The sequence below is a fragment of the Salarias fasciatus genome, chromosome 10, assembly GCF_902148845.1.
Source record: "Salarias fasciatus chromosome 10, fSalaFa1.1, whole genome shotgun sequence".
NCBI lineage: Eukaryota > Metazoa > Chordata > Actinopteri > Blenniiformes > Blenniidae > Salarias > Salarias fasciatus.
In genome coordinates, this window is record NC_043754.1 from 25769712 (window position 1) to 25791931 (window position 22220).

General features: G+C 49.0%; 1 protein-coding gene across 1 annotated transcript; it reads left to right on the forward strand.

Moving 5' to 3' along the window:
• Nucleotides 1-7628: 7628 nt before the first annotated feature.
• LOC115395014 (protein POF1B-like) lies at nt 7629-22181 on the forward strand. The gene is made up of 13 exons (XM_030100350.1): nt 7629-7636; nt 8988-9054; nt 10994-11244; nt 11475-11508; nt 11706-11786; nt 12113-12205; nt 13170-13283; nt 13391-13543; nt 13621-13740; nt 13821-13952; nt 18113-18186; nt 19164-19278; nt 20237-22181. The coding sequence occupies exons 1-13, from the start codon at nt 7629-7631 to the stop codon at nt 20255-20257; spliced, it is 1263 nt and encodes a 420-aa protein (XP_029956210.1). The 3' UTR covers nt 20258-22181.
• Nucleotides 22182-22220: the final 39 nt, after the last annotated feature.

Below are 22220 nucleotides of genomic sequence, written 5' to 3' on the forward strand. Positions count from 1 at the left end.
GGTCTTAAACTGAAGTAGCTAACGTTTATTACTGTTAAACTGAGATACCTCAAAGTGACCTGAAGTGTTTTCAACCCGGCTTCCAAACATTAAGCTAAAATGAAGCATTTGAAGTTTTTTTTAAGGTGAAAAAAAAATGGATTTATGAACTGAAAAAGCGATTTAAAGATAAAAGTGGCGATGCTCCTGTGGCTGGGTTCTCGTCCTGACCCCCAGCTGACCTGCTCATCGGGTGTTTGCTGTCTGTAGCGGCAGGTCGGCGCGGTGCTGCAGTGGTTCGCTCCAGGTTCCAGGACGATATTACTGCCTATTGTCTATTTTTGGTCTCACACTTGAGATTATTTAGCGGCGGCGGCGGCGGCAGCGGCGGCAGCGGCGGCAGCGGCGGCGGCGGCGGCGACTGAATGAGGGGAAACAGAACTGTTCAGTTTAAACAAAAGCTTTTCTGTTAACGTGTTTATTGACGCTGAAAATCCTGCAGCCGGGACACGCCCATCGGCCTGTTGCTGTCCAACACACACACACACACACACACACACACACACACACACACACACACACACACACACACACACACACACTGCCTCGCCTCACTGCTGTCTTCACAGTGTGTGTTGTCTGCCTGGACGCCTCCGTGCTTCAGACTTGTCAGAGGTGGACTCTCATTTCGGTTGAATCACAGACTTTCAGAAAGTCGCCGTGACCCCGCCTTGGTGGCCACGCCCACTTTTCTGCTTTTTCAAGTTTCTCCAGTGAAGCCAGGTGTTGCTCACCGCGGTTTCTGACCTGATCGCTTCAATCACTTCCTCATACGCCAAGCTCCGCGCCTGGAAGGCTGCTGAGGCTGAATGAATGAGTGAATGAATGAATGAATGAATGGATGAATGGATGAAAACTTCTCACGCTTTGCTTCTCCTGAAGATTTTCTCTGCTGCTTTACCTCAAAAAACATGCTTGACAGTGAAGTCCAGCCACACCCAGAATGCCTCTGACACACACACACACACACACACACACACACACACTCACACACACTCGGCGGCGGTGCGAGGCGTCAGCAGTGGCAGGTTTGCTCATCACGGTCTCTACTCTGTCATTAAAAGACAAAGCGGCTGCTCTGTGGTGAAAGTGACGCCTCGGCTGCAGCGGCGTCTGGTGCTGCTACGTTTAGTAAAACATCAGTGAGTTTTACTTTCATCTGATGAAATGGACGCTCATTATGTCCAGTTAGAAGCTCTGATATTAACACCTAAAGCTTCACTCCAGCCTGTTTAATCTGGATAAATGTGAGTTTTGTTTGGAAATGTTGGAAAAGTAGTTTAAGTACATCTGTATTTGTGGGGCTGAAATTGAAGATTAAAGGAAAAAAATCAGGATTTTCTCCAGAACAAAGAGTGAAAAGTGTTTCTGTAGTGACTGGAAACGTTTCATTATTACACACCAGGCCGTTACAGCACTGACATCTTAAACTGCTGACGTGTTGATACATGTAGGTATTTCAGATATGGCCAACATTTGAAGTGAAAATCCATCATGTTTGTGTTTGGGTTCTGAATCCGGAGTGTGTTTCCTGTGACGAGCAGAGCCTGAATGCAGAACGTCTTCTCCTTTCAGAGCAACAGCAACCAGTCATCGTCCGTCTTCAGCCAGCTGTCCAGTCCGGTGAAGAGTCCTGAGCCCTGCACGGAGGAGGAGGAGGAGGAGGAGGAGGAGGCGAGGACACACACACACACACACACACACGCACAGAACAACACACTCTGCCAGTTTAAAAGGAGCTAGCTGATGCAGAAGGAGTCAGAGTTTCATCAGGATCGTCGGTGAAGGAATACAAGTCGAGACTTTCCACCGCCGCTCGCCGCCGCGCCGTGTTTGGTGGAAGGCGGCGCCTGTTGCAGCAGGTTGAGGGCGACGAGTGTAAACATCGTTTAGGTTCATGAGAATAATCGAGAGAAGCGGCGGAGCCGGTGGAACCGGGGCGGCCTCATCAAACACTCTTCATGTGAGATGAAGCGATAAGGCAGAGACGGAGTGTGTGTTCCAGCCGGTCCATCAGACTGAGCCTCAGCCGAGCCCGCCCAGCGGCTGCACAGGGTGTTTTCTGAAGCCGCAACTCCAGGTGTGTGTGGTGGATCGGCACTCTGTCTCTGTGTGTGTGTGTGTGTGTGTGAGTGTGAGTGTGAGTGTGTGTGGCCACGCCCTGCTCCTACAGTCACACTGTTACAACAGCGCTCTGTTCATGATCACAGGACCTTAAACTGTCGCGGCTGGGCGTGTCCGGCCTCTCCCACAATGCCTTGCTGCACCTGGGTGCATTCCTCTGGCCCTTTTGAAGCCGCGGCGTCGTGCGAGGCGTTTCCCCGCCCTCCTCCCGGCCGGTTTATCTGCTCGCCGCCGTTCGTCTCAGAGGTGTTTCTCAGCGTGTGGGCCTCGTTATCAACACGGAGACGCCGCAGCGCAGCGACGGGGACGCCTCCATCCTCCTCTCAGTGCCACACGGTGGTTTTAGTTCAGTCGGTTTATTATGAATTCTATTCCTGATCTCAGTGTTTACCTGGGAAAAATGAAGGATTAACTCCTCGTTGACGCTCGGGGCTGTGAAGCGTTCTGATTGGACGGGATGTAGCGACGTCTCCAGGAAGTAAACAAAGCATGCTGGCGGCCATTTTTCTCTCTTTCTATCTGGATTAACTTTGATGCTGCAGCTTTGAAAATGTCCTCATTGTTCTGCTCTTTTCATTATATCCATTTCCTCTAAACCTCCGTTAAATCGTCTCCGTACGAATGGAACTGCCAGCCGCCATCTTGGAATATCGCATCATGGCGACGGACGAGCAGAACGGCTGGAATAAAGTCGTCTAATTTACATATAATTCTGCTCCCAAAGGAGAATAAACTGGGCAGATTATTTGGATTTAAACTAAATTTCAAACAAAGTTTTCTGGTGTTTCCATGATCGTGTTAGAACAGAATTAATCTTTATTCAGATTTAAACAGGAACAAAAAGTCCCATGTAAACACTCTGAACGCTGCTTTATCCTCATTTAACCTCCACTCTTCACTCTTCCTTCACTTCCTCTAGTTATTTTAAGTAATCTTCTTTTTCTTGTCCGTATTCTTTCCTGTTCTTCATCCTGTTTTTCATCTCTTTCATCCTCATTGTCCATGTTTTCCTTCTCCTTAATCTGTTTCCGTCTTCTTCGACCACGAAGAGGTTTCATTATCAGAAAAGTTCTCCAGACACCTGAACGCTCCTCCTCCTCCTCCTCCTCCTCCTCCTCCTCCTCCTCCTCCTCCTCCTCCTCCTCCTCCTCCTCCTCTTCCTCCTCCTCCTCCTCTTCCTCCTCCTCTTCCTCCTCCTCCTCCTCCTCTTCCTCCTCCTCTTCCTCCTCCTCCTCTTCCTCCTCCTCTTCCTCCTCCTCTTCCTCCTCCTCCTCCTCTTCCTCCTCCTCTTTCTCCTCCTCCTCCTCTTCCTCCTCCTCTTCCTCCTCCTCCTCCTCCTCCTCCTCCTCCTCCTCCTCCTCTTCCTCCTCCTCCTCCTCCTCCTCCTCCTCCTCCTCCTCCTCTTTCTCCTCCTCCTCTTCCTCCTCCTCTTCCTCCTCCTCCTCTTCCTCCTCCTCTTTCTCCTCCTCCTCCTCTTCCTCCTCCTCTTCCTCCTCCTCCTCCTCCTCCTCCTCCTCCTCCTCCTCCTCCTCTTCCTCCTCCTCCTCCTCCTCCTCCTCCTCCTCTTCCTCTTCCTCCTCCTCCTCCTCCTCCTCTTCCTCCTCCTCCTCCTCCTCCTCCTCCTCTTCCTCCTCCTCCTCCTCCTCCTCCTCCTCCTCCTCCTCCTCTTTCTCCTCCTCCTCCTCTTCCTCCTCCTCTTTCTCCTCCTCCTCCTCTTCCTCCTCCTCTTCCTCCTCCTCCTCCTCCTCCTCCTCTTCCTCCTCCTCCTCCTCCTCCTCCTCCTCTTCCTCCTCCTCTTTCTCCTCCTCCTCCTCTTCCTCCTCCTCTTCCTCCTCCTCCTCCTCCTCCTCTTCCTCCTCCTCTTCCTCCTCCTCCTCCTCCTCCTCCTCCTCCTCCTCCTCTTCCTCCTCGTCTTTCTCCTCCTCCTCCTCTTCCTCCTCCTCCTCCTCCTCCTCCTCCTCCTCCTCCTCTTCCTCCTCCTCCATACATCAACAAGCAAACAATAATAATAATGATAATAAAATAACACATTTTCAATTAAAGAATACTTGAAAAAATAAAAATCATGGCAGATTAAAGAGGGAAAACCAGATCCACTGCCACACTCACCTCATGCTCAGACTGAACTAAGCCGTCCTCCAGGGTCGCCACAGAGGTCAGAGGTTGAAGCTAGGCACCTGAACTCATCACAGCTTCACCTCTCCTCCTGCCTGCTTCACTTCTCTGCAGATGAGTTCTTTTCTATCTTTTCGATGAGCAATTCAGTTTCTTTAAAAAAAAAAATTCTTTCAAATCTTGTGATTTCAGCTTCAGAGATTAGATTTTTTTTTCAGGTTTTCATGCTGAAACTGAGGTGTGAGGATGAAATGATTCATTACTGAATAATGGATGAAGTGTTAACGGATGATAATGCAGAAAGTCACTGTTATTTTTCATAAAGAAACCAGGGTTGTTTGGATATTTCCTTCTCTCTTCACCATTTTGAGAAGGCTTCAGTGATCAGAGTGTCTTCCTCATCCGTCCTGTTCAGACTCAAGCTGTCCAGGAAGTCCTCTGTCCTCTCTGGAGCGCGTGGAGCGTTGCCGGCCGACGCACCGTGGGCGTCAGGAATGAGGGCGTGGCGTCTGACGTGATTAACCGATGGACAGACGCCAGCCGTTGTGAGGCCGAGCACAGGACTGACGTCCCTCAGACGGATGGATCAGTGGAAAGAAGAGCCAGCAGAGGCTGGATGTCCTGGAGCAAACACAGCGGCTCTGCTCTGTCTCAGCTGTGAAGTTGTTTAGAGGACTGGGCTGCAGAGGGGCTGGTCAGACGCCCCGTCTCCACAGGTCTGTGCACGTTCCACGCAGCTGCTCATATTTATGTACAGTGAATCATTATTCCTGAGCCGTGACTGCACACACTCGTGTGTTCTAAGGCTTAAGGCCAACGACGGCGGCTTGATCTAACAGCTCACGTCCTGCGCTGCGGAAGACCTTCTGGTTCTTCGTGTTGGATGAACATGAAAATCTACTTTTTATACGTTAATCTGCATCCGGATAACTGACGGCGTTCATCTCACTGGAGCGAGGAAGGCGGCTGTGGCTCTATTTGAATGGATTCACATGTAAAGAAACAGAAACAACCGTTGACACGACAGTGTTTTGAGCGTCCGTTTCCATGACAACACTACAAACGCAGCGTTTTGTGAACTGGTAAGATCAGTTCCAGTTGGATTAAAGCGCCTTGATGGGCTGAACGTGTCGGAGGAGCTGCTGGCGTACAGTCGGCTGGGTTTGCAGCGTCAGCTGGTTGCAGTTCTCTCTGTGTGAACCGACGACGTGGGCTCTTCCCTGAAACCAGACGACGGCCGGATAGCCACGCAGCAGCGGAGGATGCAGTGTCTTTCAGTGAACCGGCCGACGTTTCCCTGATTTGATGTGTGTGAGCAGTTACTGCACTGATCACGGAGTGTGAACAGATTATCCTCACTCATGAAGTCAGCCTGGACTGGAGTGTGGAGCCACTAGAGGCTCCGGTCCGGCCACACTGAGCTCTGAGCTAGCTATCAGTGAAGCTGCCATGACCGCTAGCGGACTAGCATTAGCCTCAAAGCCATGCTGCTACTCTGACATTGTTAAAAACATGCAGAGTGAGAGGAGATTTTTGGACATTTCATGGTATTTTGCTCGGTAAAATTGGCTTCACGTGGAGACTGTAGTCACTCTGTGAAAACATCAGCAGTTTGGGCGGCAGTGTCTCGGCTCGTCGCCTCAGTCAGAAGGTTGCAGGTTTGGTTTCCCATCTCCACGTGTCACAGAGCCCTTGAGCTTCACCCTACTGGTGTGCTGTAGCGGTGCTAACCCTCCTCTGCTCTAACACAGAAGACTGATACTGAGTTTTACTGGTTTCTCCTGCGGTTCCTTCTCAGTTCATCTTACATGCAGACTGACGCTCTTGTTGTGTTGAATTCTTGAAGGAACTTGAATAATCCCCCCAGTCTTTGTTTTTCTACTGTTTCCTCTCAGAAAATGTCTGACTGTATCTTTGTGAAAGTCCTGCTTCGTTGATGAGCGCAGCCTCTTGGATTATTTACTGTCTTTCTGACATATCAGTGTTTTGTGGTTGGATGAGATGAGCTCAATAAACAGATGGCATTCCTCACTAATTACCTCTGATTGAACTTGACTCGCATACCCAGAAGCAGTTTCACCTGAGGGGAGCACGGCCGAGTAGATCCAGGCCTTTCCAAACCAGGAACCTGCAGCTCAGGGTGGCTGACGTGTGATTTGTGCTTGAACCCGAGCTCTCTGCCTCTGGCTGTGTGAACATGGTTCAGCAGCTCATAAAACATGTGCAGGAGGAGCAGGAACGAGGCAGCGCGTCCCCTGCTCTACCAGGAAATGTTTCTGTTTGCTAAAAGCATCTGATCGTCTGCAAACATGTCAATCTCCTCCGGCGGCAAACACATGAGGGCTGACACTTCACCCGGAGTTCCCTCCTAAACTGCTGGATCAGGAACTCTGGGAGATCTGAGGATCTCACCCAGATGTGTTCAGGAGGTGAACCTGCTCCAATTTAATGTGTTGCTCACTTCGTAAATCTGCTTCAAACTGACTGAAAGCCTCTAAACTGGCTCCTGACGACCCGTTCCTGTCAGTTTCCCATAAAGCCGTGCAGCTGCAGACACTCCCGCCCCGGCTCTTCCTGCCAATTCCTGGAAAGTTGATGCTGGGAACGATTCAGGGAGACTCGGTACAGACCTGCGCCGAGGTGCTTCCCTCCACACTGAAAGACTCTCTTCTGGGTTTAAATGGACGATCAGAGAGGACTGGAGCATGTCAAACCAAACCGGCTAACCAGATTACCACTGGTGTGTTTTATAACGTCAGTCTTTCCTTTGAGACAAAAGTTTCTCACTGTAAAAATGAATAAAGCCGGGAAATTGAGTCTTTATTCCAGGAAAGGCATTAACATTCCTCTGAACGGTGTGAAACGGGGAGCTGGAATTGTCCCTGTGCGCTGACACACTGGCGGTTTTCAGAGCACACACACAAAGAGGCAGTGTGGTAAGGCGACTCTGCTCTCTCCAGTAACGGCCTCTCGAGTTACCCGCCACACACTGACCTACATCCACAGGTCCACCTGCAGACGGCGGGCTGGACGTCGCATTCCGGCGTTCTCAGACTGCTCACTGGCTTTTTAAACGCACCGACAGGTTTATATCTGACCGATTCTGGTGCCTGCATCGCTGAAATAGAAAACCACCAGAGAAGCAGAAACACCAGTCAGCCCACAAAATCGTCTTCATACCGGATCGATTCCACGACGGAACGAGAAACGCGTGAGAGGAAAGGAAGCTAGTTCAGACCGAGCGAAATTAACATGAGTCACGATGCGAGACATGCATCATACACCACAACACTCAGACAAGAAGTAGAAATAAGAGGATGGAAATACACTTCAGCAACATCTCAAATGAGATGTACCGGTGTGTCAAAAACAGAACTATAGGAGCTTATCTTTTTAAAATGACTGAGTCTGGTACATCGATTCGTGAAAATATCAAAATCCAGTTAAATCATCACCATGAGTTAACGGGGAATTTAATAAGAAGCTATGAAGCTAGCCTACCTGCAGTACTGCGCTGTGCCATGAGGCGGTGCAGCGAGTCCATCTCGCTCCAGAAGCAAACTCACTACTGCCACCTGCTGCACAACACACAACAGACTCACTACTGCCACCTGCTGCACAACAGCACACAACAGACTCACTACTGCCACCTGCTGCACAACAGCACACAACAGACTCACTACTGCCACCTGCTGCACAACACACAACAGACTCACTACTGCCACCTGCTGCACAACACACAACAGACTCACTACTGCCACCTGCTGCACAACAGCACACACCACACCGAACACCCTGCTGAATGTTTCAGAGTGATGGTTTTTCTCGTGAAAGTCTCATTTCCAGCTGTGGGAGTGAGTTAAAATGGCCGGAGGGAGGGAAATGCCTTCCTGTGATTCAGGGTTTCAGTGTTTTCACCTGTTTCTGGGTCAGTGTACACACACACTCACACACACATATAACACACGAACCCTTCGTCCTAACCCAGCCCACCACTCAGCGGCCTGTGCTCAGTGTCTGTTTCTGTTGTTCATGAATCTGCTGGAGGCCACCTGAGGCTGCTCCCTGTGTGCAGTCAGGCCTCGGCAGGGCTCCAGGGTGTCCGAGGTCACTGCTTTACAGCCTTTCAGGATGGTTTTCCTGTAAAAAAGAAGCCCTAAAGCCAAACTGTGACCTGAATACTCTCCTTCTCTGAAAACACACACGTAGTGTGTTAACGTCCTGCTGTCCCTCAGCAGCAGAGACAGCCGCTCCACGTCCACGAGGACAGGAAGACACAGGCTTTCTGATGTGATTTAAACCAAACAAGAAGCTCACAGTAACTTCCTTCAGTTCTGATTTGTTTCATTAACACGCAGCAGGAATTGACCAAACTCCCAAACAGAGAGGGAAGTTTGTGTTTTCAGCTGAAACCGTCTAAATTCTCCCGTTGGTTCTGTCCTGTGTTTTATGGCCAGTCCTGTCTCTCTTAGTCTCCTTCTTTCGTCTCCTGAAGTTTGAGTCCCATGTGACCGTGGGGAGGCGATAAACTGATGAGATGATCTTATCTCTGTGCTGACGGTGTGTGAGGCCTCGTGCTCGCTCTCCGTTTCGCTGGAGGAATGGCAGGCACGTTAATGTGGCGGCCACAGCCCCGACACACCCACCCCACGCCATGCCCACATACCTCCCTCCGCCGCTCCTCCTGCTCGCCTTCCGTTCGCCTTCAGATCCACGGCGAGGCCGGCAGACACATCTGGAAGGGCTGCGACCTTTGATCTCTGTGCGATAGCAGAGGTGTGTGTCACTGAAGCCCTTCACGGGTGTGTGTGTGTCACGCTGTGTGAAATATCTCTTTTTATTCACTGTTAATCATTTCTTTTTATGGCAGTTCTACTTTCAGTCCTGGACTGGTGCAGAGACCTGCAGTGTTCAGATGAATTTTAACTCCTCAGACCAGGTGACATTCACACCTGTGTGTTGTTGTTGTTGTTGTTGTTGTTGTTGTTGTTGTTGTTGTCGTTGTCGTCATCCCTGCGCCGGTTGTGCTCCAGGCGGGGAATTCGACCTGTAATCTCTGAGCTATTCTAACGTCCTCATCACTGTGGAATCTGCTGAAGCTCCGCTCCGCCGGAGATTCCGCCGCCGTACAGTCCTCCCTCATCGCCGCTGCAGCCGGGCCGCGTGGTGCGTTCAGGGCCCGTCGCAAGAGTGAGAAAAGTCCCATCTTTTCCAATTAGGAAGAAGAAACAATCAGCCGGTACGAGCTGTGCAGTGTGTGGCTGTGATAAACCGACATGCTGAGGCAGCGCGACAGGAACACACTTCACTACGGAGACATCATGAACTCGGCAAACATCAAAACGCAGGAACGTCATAAAACAAGTCGTAAAACAACCCGTGAATAGAAATGAGCTTTATATTAGAATGGGTTCTGAACAGGCGTGGGCGGGGTTCCGGACGTGCCAGGTTTATTGAAGACGTCTGAAGATGAGCCACAGAATCAAGTCAGTTCAGGACTGCGAGCGGCGAAGCCGTGCTTCGTTATTCACCTGCTGGGTTTGTGGGACGCTGGTCCTGACTGCAGAGCTGTTGATCGCTCTGGGCCATTAATAAATCTCCAGCAGACACCAGCGGCGTCTGAAACGCGGCGTCCAGGCCCTGGTGGTCGTCCAGTGGTACTGCAGGGTGAAACTCAGCCGGTGGGAAAGTCTCCCTTCAGACCTGAGGAATCCGGCTCGGCCGCTCGGCTCAGCCACAGCAGGGACGAAGAGCGCCGGCTCTGTTAGCTTAGCAGCCTGAAGATGGAACCAGTTTGTACGACATGGGAAATGAAGCCTGACTCCCACTCCTTCTCTCCAGGCAGATGCATGCTGGGACGTAAACGCCCTGCGTTTGAACGCTCGGCTCAAAGAATGCACTTCATTTGTTGTCGGGTTTTTAATATTTATGACTCGGCTGAAGAGACGTAAAGCTTGCCCTGATCCTGCAGAAAGACCTCTGCGCCTGGCGGGTGTGTCGGACACAGAAAGCCTAAAAATAGACAAAAAGAGGCATAAGTGAGGCATGAGGCTGAAACAGTGGCGCGTTGCGTCTGCTGCTCTCTGTTGAGGAGCTCTCAGCTCCTTATATAACCTGTTATGCAACACCTGCCCGACTCGCCCGTGTCTCTACCTGCAGACAGAGCAGCCAGTGGGTGTGTCCCACGTAATGCTTTCTGATTGCAGTTCATGTCGTGTTTTGTGATTTTATTTCCACTGAGCGTTCACGAGGCGGCAGAGCTGTCAAACATTTCAGTTCAGGCTCCACATGCCGCTTCGTTTCATCTGGAGTGAAATAGAGACATGATAACCTTTGAATTTAAACGTTAAAGTTTGTCTTTCTTGTCTCAAAACCAAACAACGACTGCAGAAAATGACTTCGGTCTTAAAACAAATGTTTAGTAACGAGGAGCTAACTTTCTCAGCAGCGTCACCGATATCTCAGCTCAGCTCTCAGCTCAATCTTTTCTTTGAAATGTTCACCATTTTCTCAGTGGTTTGGCCGGATTTGAGCCTCTTGCGGTTCGGTTTTGGCCCACGGGCCCTATGTTTGACCCCCCTGCTCTGGAGCTTTCTGACGTTAGCCATCCATCTGCATGATCTGCTCAGACAGAAGCCTCAGAGCGGCAGTGACTGGTCTGCTTTCAGGAATCTGAGCTGAAGGAAGCTGACGTGTGACACGGAATGACTTGCAGGAGGAAGAGGAGGAGGAGGAGGAGGAGGTGGTGGAGGTGGAGGAGGTGGAGATCGTCAACGTGGTCCAGCAGAAGCCCCCGCCGGCCATCGAGAAGATCTCCCGGACGGAGGTGAAGACCACGCTGCGGGAGATCCCCGAGCCCACCAAGCTGGACACGCGCTACTTCGGAGAGCTGCTGGCCGACGTCTACAGGAAGAACTGCGACATCCACTCCTGCATCTCCGAGCACGTGTCCAAGATCCGGGGACAGTAAGTCCACCGCCTCCCAGCAGGACGTATGGACAGGGACAAGGAATGATTCAAAGGGTGATGATAATCCCTGGACTTTAAACGGGTTCCTTACCTCTGATTGTTATTGGGATTCTGGAAAAACCTGGATTATTGAGAAACTTCAGGACACACACACACACACACACACACACACACACACACACACGTAGCACTACCGTCATTGTGTGTGTTTCCTGTGTGTGTTGCAGGAAGCACCTACTGGATCCCAGCATCGACTACAAGGTGAGAAACAAACGGTTTCCCTTTCTTTTCTGTTCTCTGGGGAAGGCTGGATCTGTTCCTGTGAGGCGGCGGCGTCTCGCCCTCATCTCTCTGATTGAGTCCGAGCGGCGGCTTCATGAAAGACGGAACACGTCCAGAGCTTGTTCCCGCTGCAGGTTTAAACAGCAGAATTCAAACCTGCCTCCTGTGTGATCTAGGTGGAGAAAGAGGAGGTGGAGGCTCTGCTCCCCAAAGGAGCCACGGAGCTGACCAGACAGCAGATCCGCTACCTGCTGCAGGTCGGTGGCCTCGCACACTCTCACACTCTCTCGCACACTCTCACACTCTCACACACTCTCACACTCTCGCACTCTCGCACACTCTCACACTCTCACACACTCTCACACACTCTCACACACTCTCACTCTCACACACTCTCCCACTCTCACACTCTCACACACTCACACTCTCACACTCTCACACACTCTCACACTCTCACACACTCTCACACACTCTCACACACTCTCACACACTCTCACACACTCTCACACTCTCACACACTCTCACACTCTCACACACTCTCCCCGGCCCGCTGCTCACTCCTGTCTCCTGTCTCCTGTCTCAGACTCGTCTCACTGCGGACAAGAGCATGCGCCTGCTGCTGTCCACCTTCAGCAGCCTGAGGGAGGAGCTGCTCCACATGTCGGAGGACCTGAGGGTAAAACTTCCTCTGAAGATGATAAATGTCCCTCCAGTCTGACCACAGCAGGTTTAAACTCCGCTCACACCACTAAGATTTCCAGAAGTCCATCTCCAGCTGCGGCGTTTCAGAAAAGTTGCGTTTTCCTTGTCGTGTAAACGGAACCCGTTCCACTGGTGAGCAGGATGGGAGTTATTACCTGAGGCGTCTTCAGAAATGTTTTCTCCGGTAATGACGGTGAGCCGCGGCCTGTCCTCCGCCGTCTGCGGCCGGAGCCCTTGGTGGTTCAGTCCATCGTTAGTCCCGTCGTTATCGTTTCGTACGTTCAGCCGGCATCGCCAGCTCAGCCTCGCTAAAGTCAGACTTCCAGAAGCTTCTCAGCGAAACTTTACAGCTTCAAGATGTTTTCTCAACTATTTTAACAAGGTTTTATAGCAAAGTTTAGAACGTAAATCAATTTTCAAGTTAAATCTGCTAAATCGGAGTTTTGCTTTGGTTTTTTTTAAGTTTAAAACCAAGACAAGAAGATCCAGGAATCAGCTTATTAATTGAGTTAGCTCATTGTTCATCCCTGAAAGTATTGATCTGATGAGTGGAGAGTTCAGCGAGCAGAGGACCCGTCCACACAGCGCTCAGGCTGCCAGTGTCACCATGAGTTTGACCTTCATGACCCTGATGAGACACAGTTCCCAGCCTCCTGCCACGGCCAGGTTCTGAACATCCTCACACAGGTGTGTGTGTGTGTGTGTGAGAGTCCCTTTAACGGCTGTGTTCCAGAGGACCCAGCAGCCTTCAGGCGGCGAGCTGCTTTTTATTGGCAGCTTTACGGCTCCTGCATTCCTACCGAAACGATTTCAACCCGAGGAAGCAGAAGCGTTGCGTTCGACCTGCTCTCCAGTTGTGAAGCGCGGGGTGTGTTTTCCTGCGTGGAGGGCGTCACTGAGTGAGGTGTGTGTGTGTGTGTGTGTGTGTGTATTGACAGCGTCTGGAGAGCGAGAAGGAGGCTCTGGAGAGAGATCTGAGCTTCAAGGCCGACCAGGCCAAACAGTACGACTGCCTCCTGGAGGCCGTGAGGGAGAACAACAGGCAGCTGCAGGTACTGTATGCCCGGTGTGTGTGTGTGTGTGTGTGTGTGTGTGTGTGTGTGTGTGAGTGTGTGTGCGTGTGTCGATCAGTGTTTCTAAAGACGGGCCGCCTGCGCAGCTGTCCCTGAAGGAGACGAGCGCCGCCCAGCGCTCTCTGGAGTCTCAGCTCAGCAGCAGCAGGAGCAACGACTCGGGCCGGGAGTTCAAGATCAAGGAGCTGGAGGGCCGCATGCGAGCGCTGGAGAAGGAGAACGAGATGCTGCGGCAGAAGGTACGCACTCTCCGTCTCGCCTCGCCGGTCGGCGGGAAACCGGAGTAATCTGAGTACTCCGCCGTCTGCTCCGTCAGCTGTCCGGGCAGATGAGCAACTCCACCCTCCACATCAAGACGGAGGAGCTGTCCCGGCAGTACCAGGACCAGCTGGCCGCCATGAGGCAGGAGAAGGACCAGGAGATCCAGCGGCTGAGGGTACCGACGCCCCTCCCCCCCTCCCGTCCTCCACCCCACCCCCCCACATCCAGGAGGACTAACCCGGTTTCTGATCCCAGACCCAGATCACCAAGATCACCACGGAGATCACCACGGACCGCTCGTCCTCCGAGAAGAGCCTCCAGCTGAAGATCTCCGAGCTGCTCGCCCTGCTGGAGCAGCGGCAGACCACCATCAGCCGGCAGGAGGAGGTGCACGCACACACACACACACACACACACACACACACACACACACACACACACACACACACACACACAGGTTGTCACCGAAATCTTAACTTTATCTTTGCTGATAAAGATTTTTTTTTTTTATAACTCTTTATTTTAAGTACATACAGAATGAAACAAGAGGCTCACAGAACAATACAGATTAGGCATGCACAGATGTAAGCAAAATTATTTACAGCAAATAGTAATCAGCTATACAACTTGAGAGAAACAACAAAAATTAAAATAACAAAAATAAATAAATAAATAAAGTAAATAAAGTAAAAAAAAAAAAAAATAAAGGGGGGGGGGGTTGCCATCAAAAACCAACAGGTATAGGCCAACAACCTTATATGTAAGCACACAAAAATAAAATGAGGTAAAAACCATATATGTGGGCATCTATACATGTAGTCCTTGAAGGACCTCAAACTCACGCCTTACACTGCAGCAGGATGGGTCTTTTTCCAGTCTCACTGAAGCTGTCCCTTTAACAGAGTACATTTGAGATCTGAGGGTAAATACACCAGGACAGGATTCCACATTTTAAGAAATAGGTTTTCGTTGCCCTTAAGGACTGCACTGATTCTTTCATGAGGCATAACACTGAATGCTTCTCTATACCATAATGTCACTGTTGCTGGAGTGTCATGGACCCATTTTAAAAGGACACATTTGCGAGCAAGAAGCAGCAGCTTATCCAACAATTTAAATTGAACAGCAGGAAGTGCTAGTTCCTTAGAGGGCAATCCTAGTAAAAACAAACCTGGATCTTTCCTTATTACTGTCTTAAAGATCCCACTTAGTTCCTGAGCTATGTTATTCCAAAATTTAGAAATCTTATTACAATCCCAAAAGTAGTGGTAATGAGTCCCGAGGTCAGTTCCACACTTTCCACAAATGGGAGAAAAGGTTTGAGACATTTTATGGAGGGCAGCAGGAGCTATATGGAGCCTATGTAGTATTTTGTATTGGATTTCCACGAGCCTATTACAAGTAAAAGTTGAGTGTAAGGTGCACCGCCTCCCGCCAATCATCTTCAATATGTTGGTTATTAAGGGCGACCTCCCATTTTCTTGAGAATTTACTTGTGTCAGATTTGTCATAAGAATAGAGTACAGAGTAAAAACGGGATATTACATGATTTAAGTTTTCTAATTCAATGATAAATTTCTCTGCATCACTATAGATGGGTGTATCTTCTGCAGGTGTAGCAGGTGAGGTGATGTAATGCCTCAGCTGTAGATAACCAAAAAAGTGTTCATTCATAAGGTTATATTTTTCTCAAATCTGCTCAAAGGACATAAGGTTATTATTTTCAAGAATATCCCCTACTACATGGATCCCTTTGTTATGCCAAAAGTCGAACAGAGAGGGACTCAATCCAGGAGGAAACTCCAGGTTGTTGCGGATGGGAGACAACGTGGATTTTGTGCCCTTTCTGTCCAGATATGCTGTAACCTCCTGCCACACCTTGACAGAGTTCACGGTCAACGGGTTATTTCTAATATCCAGTTTAATTTTGTCAGGTTTGCAGGTCACCAAGCTCCAAAGAGACTCTGAGGAACACGGCCATGACTCCACACACAATTCAGAGTTAAGATGAGAATGTAGACAAGTCCAAATAATGCGAATATGACAGGCCCAGTTGTAAAAAGCAAATTGGGAACTGCAAGACCTCCTCTTTCCTTTGGGAGCTGCAAAGAGCTGAGCCGCTGTCTAGGTCGTTTGCCATGCCAGATAAATTTTGAAAAGGACCTTTCTATGTCATTATTGACTTTTTAGTAATGCACAGAGGCAGCATTTGAAGAGGGTACAGGAGACGAGGAAAGATATTCATTTTTACCAAACTGATGTGACCAATAAGAGAGAGTGGGAGGTCATGCCATCTAATCAGGTCTTGTTTCACACTGGAGAGTACAGGGGCAAAATTAAGGTTCCAAAGTTCCTGTATATTTGGAGAGATTTTTAAACCAAGGTATGTGAAACCGGTGATAGACCACTTAGAAGGAACATTTTCAGATAACTTGGATTTATCAAAGCCACCTAAGGGCATAGCCTCAGATTTGCCATAATTAATTTTGTATCCAGAAATAGAACTAAATTCCTTTAAAATTGTGAGCACAGCTGGGGTGGAAATCTCAGGTGAGGAGAGGAAAATAAGAATGTCATCTGCGTATAACGCAATTTTATGAGTGACACTCCCGACAACCACACCACTAACATCAGTATGGGCTCTGATGGCCTCTGCCAAAGGTTCAAGGGCAACGGCAAAGAGCAAAGGATTCAAAGGGCGTCCCTGACGTGTGGACCTTTCTAGGGGGAAGGGGGCTGAGCAAATGCCATTGGTGATGACAGACGCTGAGGGAGAATGGTAAATTGTTTTGATCCATTTAAGAAAATCTCCTCCTAACCCAAACCGCTCAAGTGTGTCATACAGATAAGACCACTCGACTCTATCAAAGGCCTTTTCAGCATCTAAGGAAATGGCAATTGCTTTATAGTTAAATTGGTTTGTAAACTGGACAATGTTCAACAGTCTTCTTACATTAGTAAATGAATGCCGGCCACAAATAAACCCTGTTTGGTCATTGTTAATAATAGAGGGGAGAAGCAGCTCCAATCTCCTAGCAAGTAATTTAGCAAGAAGTTTATTTTCTACTGGAATAATACTAATAGGCCTATAGGAACTACATAATTCGTACTGTTTGCCCTTTTTCAAGATGAGGGAGATATTAGCTAAATTCAGAGAAGTGGGTAGTTGAGCTTTCTCAAAAGAGTCTCTATACATGTTTGCCAAAGGGCGCACTATGATGTCTCCTAATTTTTTATAAAACTCTGGGCAGAAACCATCAGGCCCGGCTGCTTTGCCCCCCTTCAGAACCTTAATGGTTTCCAAAACCTCTTTTTCTGAGATTTGTCTGATGAGGTCTTCCTTTTGTTCATCTGATACAGATGGTAAATTTATCTTTCCAAAAAATCTTTTTCTGGTTTCCACAGAAGCAAGACCATCTGATGAATACAGGTTTTGGTAGTAAGCTCTCATAATATGATTTATTTCCGAGGATTTATGACACCTAACTCCATTTGTATCCAGGAGCGCAGATATTGAGGCAAGCCCCCTACTCCCCTTAGCCAGACGGGCCAAAAGCCGACCTGGTTTGTTGCCGGATTCATAAAGCCTGTGTCTTGCAAAAAATCTGGAGGATTCTGCCTGCCTGGATAGTCACTCGTTTAGGGCAGAGCGAGAAGCATCTAATTTTTTTCCAATAGTGCTTGAAGGGGACTTTTTAAATTCCACCTCTAGTTCTCTAATTGTCTTCTCCAGGTCCAATTGGTTTTTGAGGGCATTTTTCTTTTGTGCAGAAGTGTAGCAAAACACGCATAAACATGGAGGCGGAGAGGAGCTCCGCGACGGATTTAAAAATGAATCGTTAGATTAATCGATGCATCGAAGAACTATTTCCTAGATTAATCGATTACAAAAATAATCGTTTAACGCAGCCCTATTATCAGCGTTATCTCGTGAGTCAAAAAAAAAAAATTAAAAAAAATAAAAATAAAAATATGACCGAAGCCGGGCAGGCACCCGAATAAATATTGGATATGCGTTTGATTCATGGAGGGAACTTCAGCTGCATTTGGGAGTGAAAACGGATGCTGACAAAAATCACATAATATGCACTGTGGTCTTGCAGTAATCCGCGACGTCAGACATTCTGTAAAATGTTTGTGCGCGCTCCCGTGCCGCCTTGGCTGGTGGCTGCAGTTACCCGCAGCACCTATCGCGGCAGCACTGAGGTAAATTTTGAAAAGTTGCCTTTAGTCCCTTTAAACATTCACTGAACCCACAAATAATTCACATCTTCTATTTAAAGTGTGCAGCAAAACACTGGATTTCAGTCATATTTTTGTCTTGTAGTTGCGTTTTAAAGTTTTAAAAGTCATTAATTCTGTGTTTAAATCCTGTTCCATACATTCCCGGTATGCTGGATGAAACAGTTTCTAACAGAAGCTGGAATCTGAACCACTTCAGTTGAATTATTCCAGTGCTGAGCCGCTGTTTGATCCCCCACCGTGCAGCTCTGGTACCACTGTAGTGCATGTTAACATGTTGACCTCTGACCCCTCGTGGCCCTCAGGAGATCAGGCGGCTGATGCAGGAGAAGAGCAGCGACAGCTCCAAGAGCGTCACCAAGACAGTCATCACCAAGAGGTACGGCAGCATTTCATCGTCTTTCAGCAGAAAGCTAAAATGATAAATTATGAATAAGTAAACTTTAAGTCTTCCTTTTATTTTATTTACACACCAGAATCTTTTTCAAAATGACTTTATCTCTAGAATAAGATTAAAAGCCTTAGAAAAAGGAGGGACAATAACTGAAATGGGACAAAAACGAAGAAGGGCCAGCAGGTGGAGCTCAGATCCTAATGAGGTGGGAGGGGCCATCAGGTGAAGCTGATCTCCTAACTAGGTGGGAGGGGCCAGCAGGTGGAGCTCAGGTCCTAATGAGGTGGGAGGGGCCATCAGGTGAAGCTGATCTCCTAACGAGGTGGGAGGGGCCATCAGGTGAAGCTGATCTCCTAACGAGGTGGGAGGGGCCCAGCAGGTGAGCTCAGGTCCTAATAAGGTGGGAGGGGCCAGCAGGTGAAGCTGATCCTCTAACGAGGTGGGAAGGGCCAGCAGATGAGCTGATCCCCTAAAAGGTGGAGGGGCCAGCAGGTGGAGCTGATCCCCTAACGAGGTGGGAGGGGCCAGCAGGTGGAGCTGATCTCCTAATAAGGTGGGAGGGGCCAGCAGGTGAAGCTGATCCCTATTGAGGTGGGAGGGGCCAGCAGGTGGAGCTGATCCCCTAACGAGGTGGGAGGGCCAGCAGGTGGAGCTGATCTCCTAATGAGGTGGAGGGGCCAGCAGGTGGAGCTGATCCCCTAATGAGGTGGGAGGGGCCAGCAGGTGGAGCTGATCTCCTAATGAGGTGGGAGGGGCCAGCAGGTGGAGCTGATCCCCTAACGAGGTGGGAGGGGCCAGCAGGTGGAGCTGATCTCCTAATGAGGTGGGAGGGGCCAGCAGGTGGAGCTGATCTCCTAACGAGGTGGGAGGGGCCAGCAGGTGGAGCTGATCTCCTAATGAGGTGGGAGGGGCCGGACTTGGAGGGGATCAGGTTCCCTTCACTGATGACTGTTGGTGTTCAGGTACAGGAACCAGTACCCCATCCTGGGTCTGCTCAGCGACGACTACCAGTTCACCTCGCCCATCAAGGAGGACAAGACCATCGTCATCGAGAGGACCGGAGAGATGATCAAGCAGGTGAGGAGGGGCGGAGTCAGGGTTTGAAAAAGGCATCGATTTCAAGTGAAAACAGAAAACTCTGCATTTATATGAGGTCAAACTTTTTAACAACGCTCCGGCTCTGTCGTCACGGAAACAGCTAAAACAGTGATGTTTGTAATAGATCGTTCTCTGCAGCAGGCGCGTGCGTGTGTGTGTGTGTGTGTGTGTGTGTGTGTGTGTGTGTGTCTGTGTGTGGTTTCATTAACCGGACCATCTCGTGGTCAAACATTCTCACTACATGGTTTTCAGTCTTTCTGCCGTCACCGAGTGAACTGACTGACGCCGGTTCTAACATGTTGCCGTGTAAACACAAACGTTTCCTGAAACAGAAACACAGAAACGATGTTTTCACTTGAAACGCTGTCGTGTAATCTGGGTCTGAAACTGTACTTATCAAGGTTCCAGTTCAAACAGTGGTATTCCCTCAACTGCGGATAAATTAATATTTAAAGATTACAATAGAGAAAAACCTTAACGGCTCTTTATTCATCAATGAATATTAAACTTTTCTGAGTTTCTATAAAAATAAGTTTTAAATTTACACAATATTATCAATGAATGTATAAAAAATATTAGAATTGATATGTTATTATTCCTATATAAAGGTATAAATGAATATTGTAATTATGAAAAATTAGTATAAATATTTTACATCACAAAATATTTATTTTAAAACAATAACTTCAAAATTTAATTAACTCTAAGTAATTCAGGATGTAGATCTTTTCCATCTATCGGATGTTTTTTGATTGATTTATTCCTCAGAAATATAATGACTTGCGGTGCAGTTATTACTGAAATTAGGCTGATCAACCACACTATCCACTGCAGATGAGACGTTTCCTTCAGAATAAAGAGGAAGTTGTTGTTTTCTTGGTTTGTGTCTGTCGAAATGCACATTTTAACCTGTGACCTGTGTTTCATCCCAACACAGGAAATCATTCTAACTCCTTAAAGACGCACAATGCTTCTCTCCGACAGGAATGACCCTCCAGCAAGCGGAGCCAACGCCCCCTCCCTTCCCCCTGCATGCTCCTCCCCCTCCCCCCAGGGCTCTCCAGGGTTGGTGGTGGGTAAATTGCCCCCTCTCCCCCCTTTCTCCCCGCCCCCCTCCCCGCCATTAAATTTGGGGCCCTTGCTTTGAGCCAAATTGGGATGCTGCCGTTGTTTTTTTGGGGGGGGCTTTCCTGTTTGTGTCAATCAAACGATGAATCAGACGTGTGGAGGCGGCGCTGGCAGCCAGGTCTGGATTTCAGCCGTGACAACTGGGAACTGGGGCAGAAGAATAAAGTCAGTTTTATATGGAAAACATCCCAGCTGTAAATGTGCATCGTCCTTTTCAGGTTCTCCAGGGATGACAGGAGATCAGGGGTGTCAAAACGCTGGTTTTTAGTTCAGGGGCCACATACAGGAACACCAAGGGCATGGAATAATGTACTGGAGACCCGGTCAGTGTCGAAACAGGACAGTAAATTCATCTTGAGAGGCTAAAATAGTGAGAAACTAACTTTCAAGTTGTCTTTATGCAGATGATGAAATGTTTATATATTTGAAAAAACCCCCAAAACAAGTACACAACCAAGTATGATTCCATTTGTCATGCTCACAATGCAGTGAAATGTTAATGTTTTTCCCAAACTCCCCCTGACAGCATGGATTAAGGCTAATGCTAGTTAGCTATCTTTCCCAGCATCACAGGACTGATATCTCAGTGTGTCTGTTTCTATTCAGAAAATTGTCACACACAAAAAAAATCTATCCTTCTTGAAAAATCTTACAATTTGCTTGGAGTCTTGGCTCATTTTGGCCCACGAGCCTCATGTTTGACAACCCCTGCCATAGCGATGTGACTGAGAGGCGTGGTCGGAATGGGACCTGTGCTCTTCTCTGTGCAGAATCTCCGATGCGGTGATTCTGTGATATACTGCACAACAATCCTCTGTGACACAAATTGGCTCAAAAGCTTGTCTCTTCATTCCCACTTTATAAACTCTCAGGGTCAAGGATTGGTGTTGTGATATATCACCGTCCCATCCCTGCCGTGCAGGACCGCTCCGCCTGGACGCTGTCCCCCCCGCCCCTCACCTCCCGGTGTTTCTGAATGAATCGTCCCCTGAAGACGGAGCGGCGTCCACAGCAGCCGGACGCTGCCCGGAGCGCATCAGCCAGGCTCTTTAATTCTGAACGCTGCATTTGTGGGATGAGCCGCATGCCGATAGCTTTTCCCCGCTGGCGCTTCCCCTGCTCCCGAGCTCCCGCCCCCCCCTGCAGGTGCAGACGCTCAGATCTGGACCTTGTGGACGGAGTCGGAGTGAGACGGATGGTTTTGTCCTCAGCAGATCTGACGGTTTGTGCTGGACGAGGAACGTCTGAAGCCAGGACTCAGATTCACATCCCAGCCTCTCTCTGAGTCAGCGTCTTCCACAGACCCGTCCTCTGTCCCCAGCAGCCCCGCTGCTCATCCCACAAATGCATGTTCCACTTCCCTACAGGGACATGTCGACAATAAAATGTTCTCACTTTCCGTCTATAAAAACTACTTGGTACAAAAAGAAGAGAACGGATGGATTGAGAGTGATTTTTGCCTGCTTTCCTGCGGAGCCATTAGAGAGAACCGAGCAGTGAATCCCAGCAGGGCCAGAGTTTAGCCAGGCGTGTTCGCTGCAGTTTAATCACAGCATTTAAAGGAACACTCTGACCATTTTGGACCCACGCCCTTTCCCCATCATTGACAAAGTCAGACAAGCTCAAACATACCTTTTTTGTGTCTGTGCGTCCAGTGGCCGGCTCCCAGCTGTTAGCATTGTAGTTAGCTTAGCTCAATTGCTGGAGGTGAAGAGGAGACAGAGCCGGACTGACGAAAGTGGACAAAATCCTCCTTCCAGTGGTCCAGGGGACGGCGTATTAGCACGTGAAGT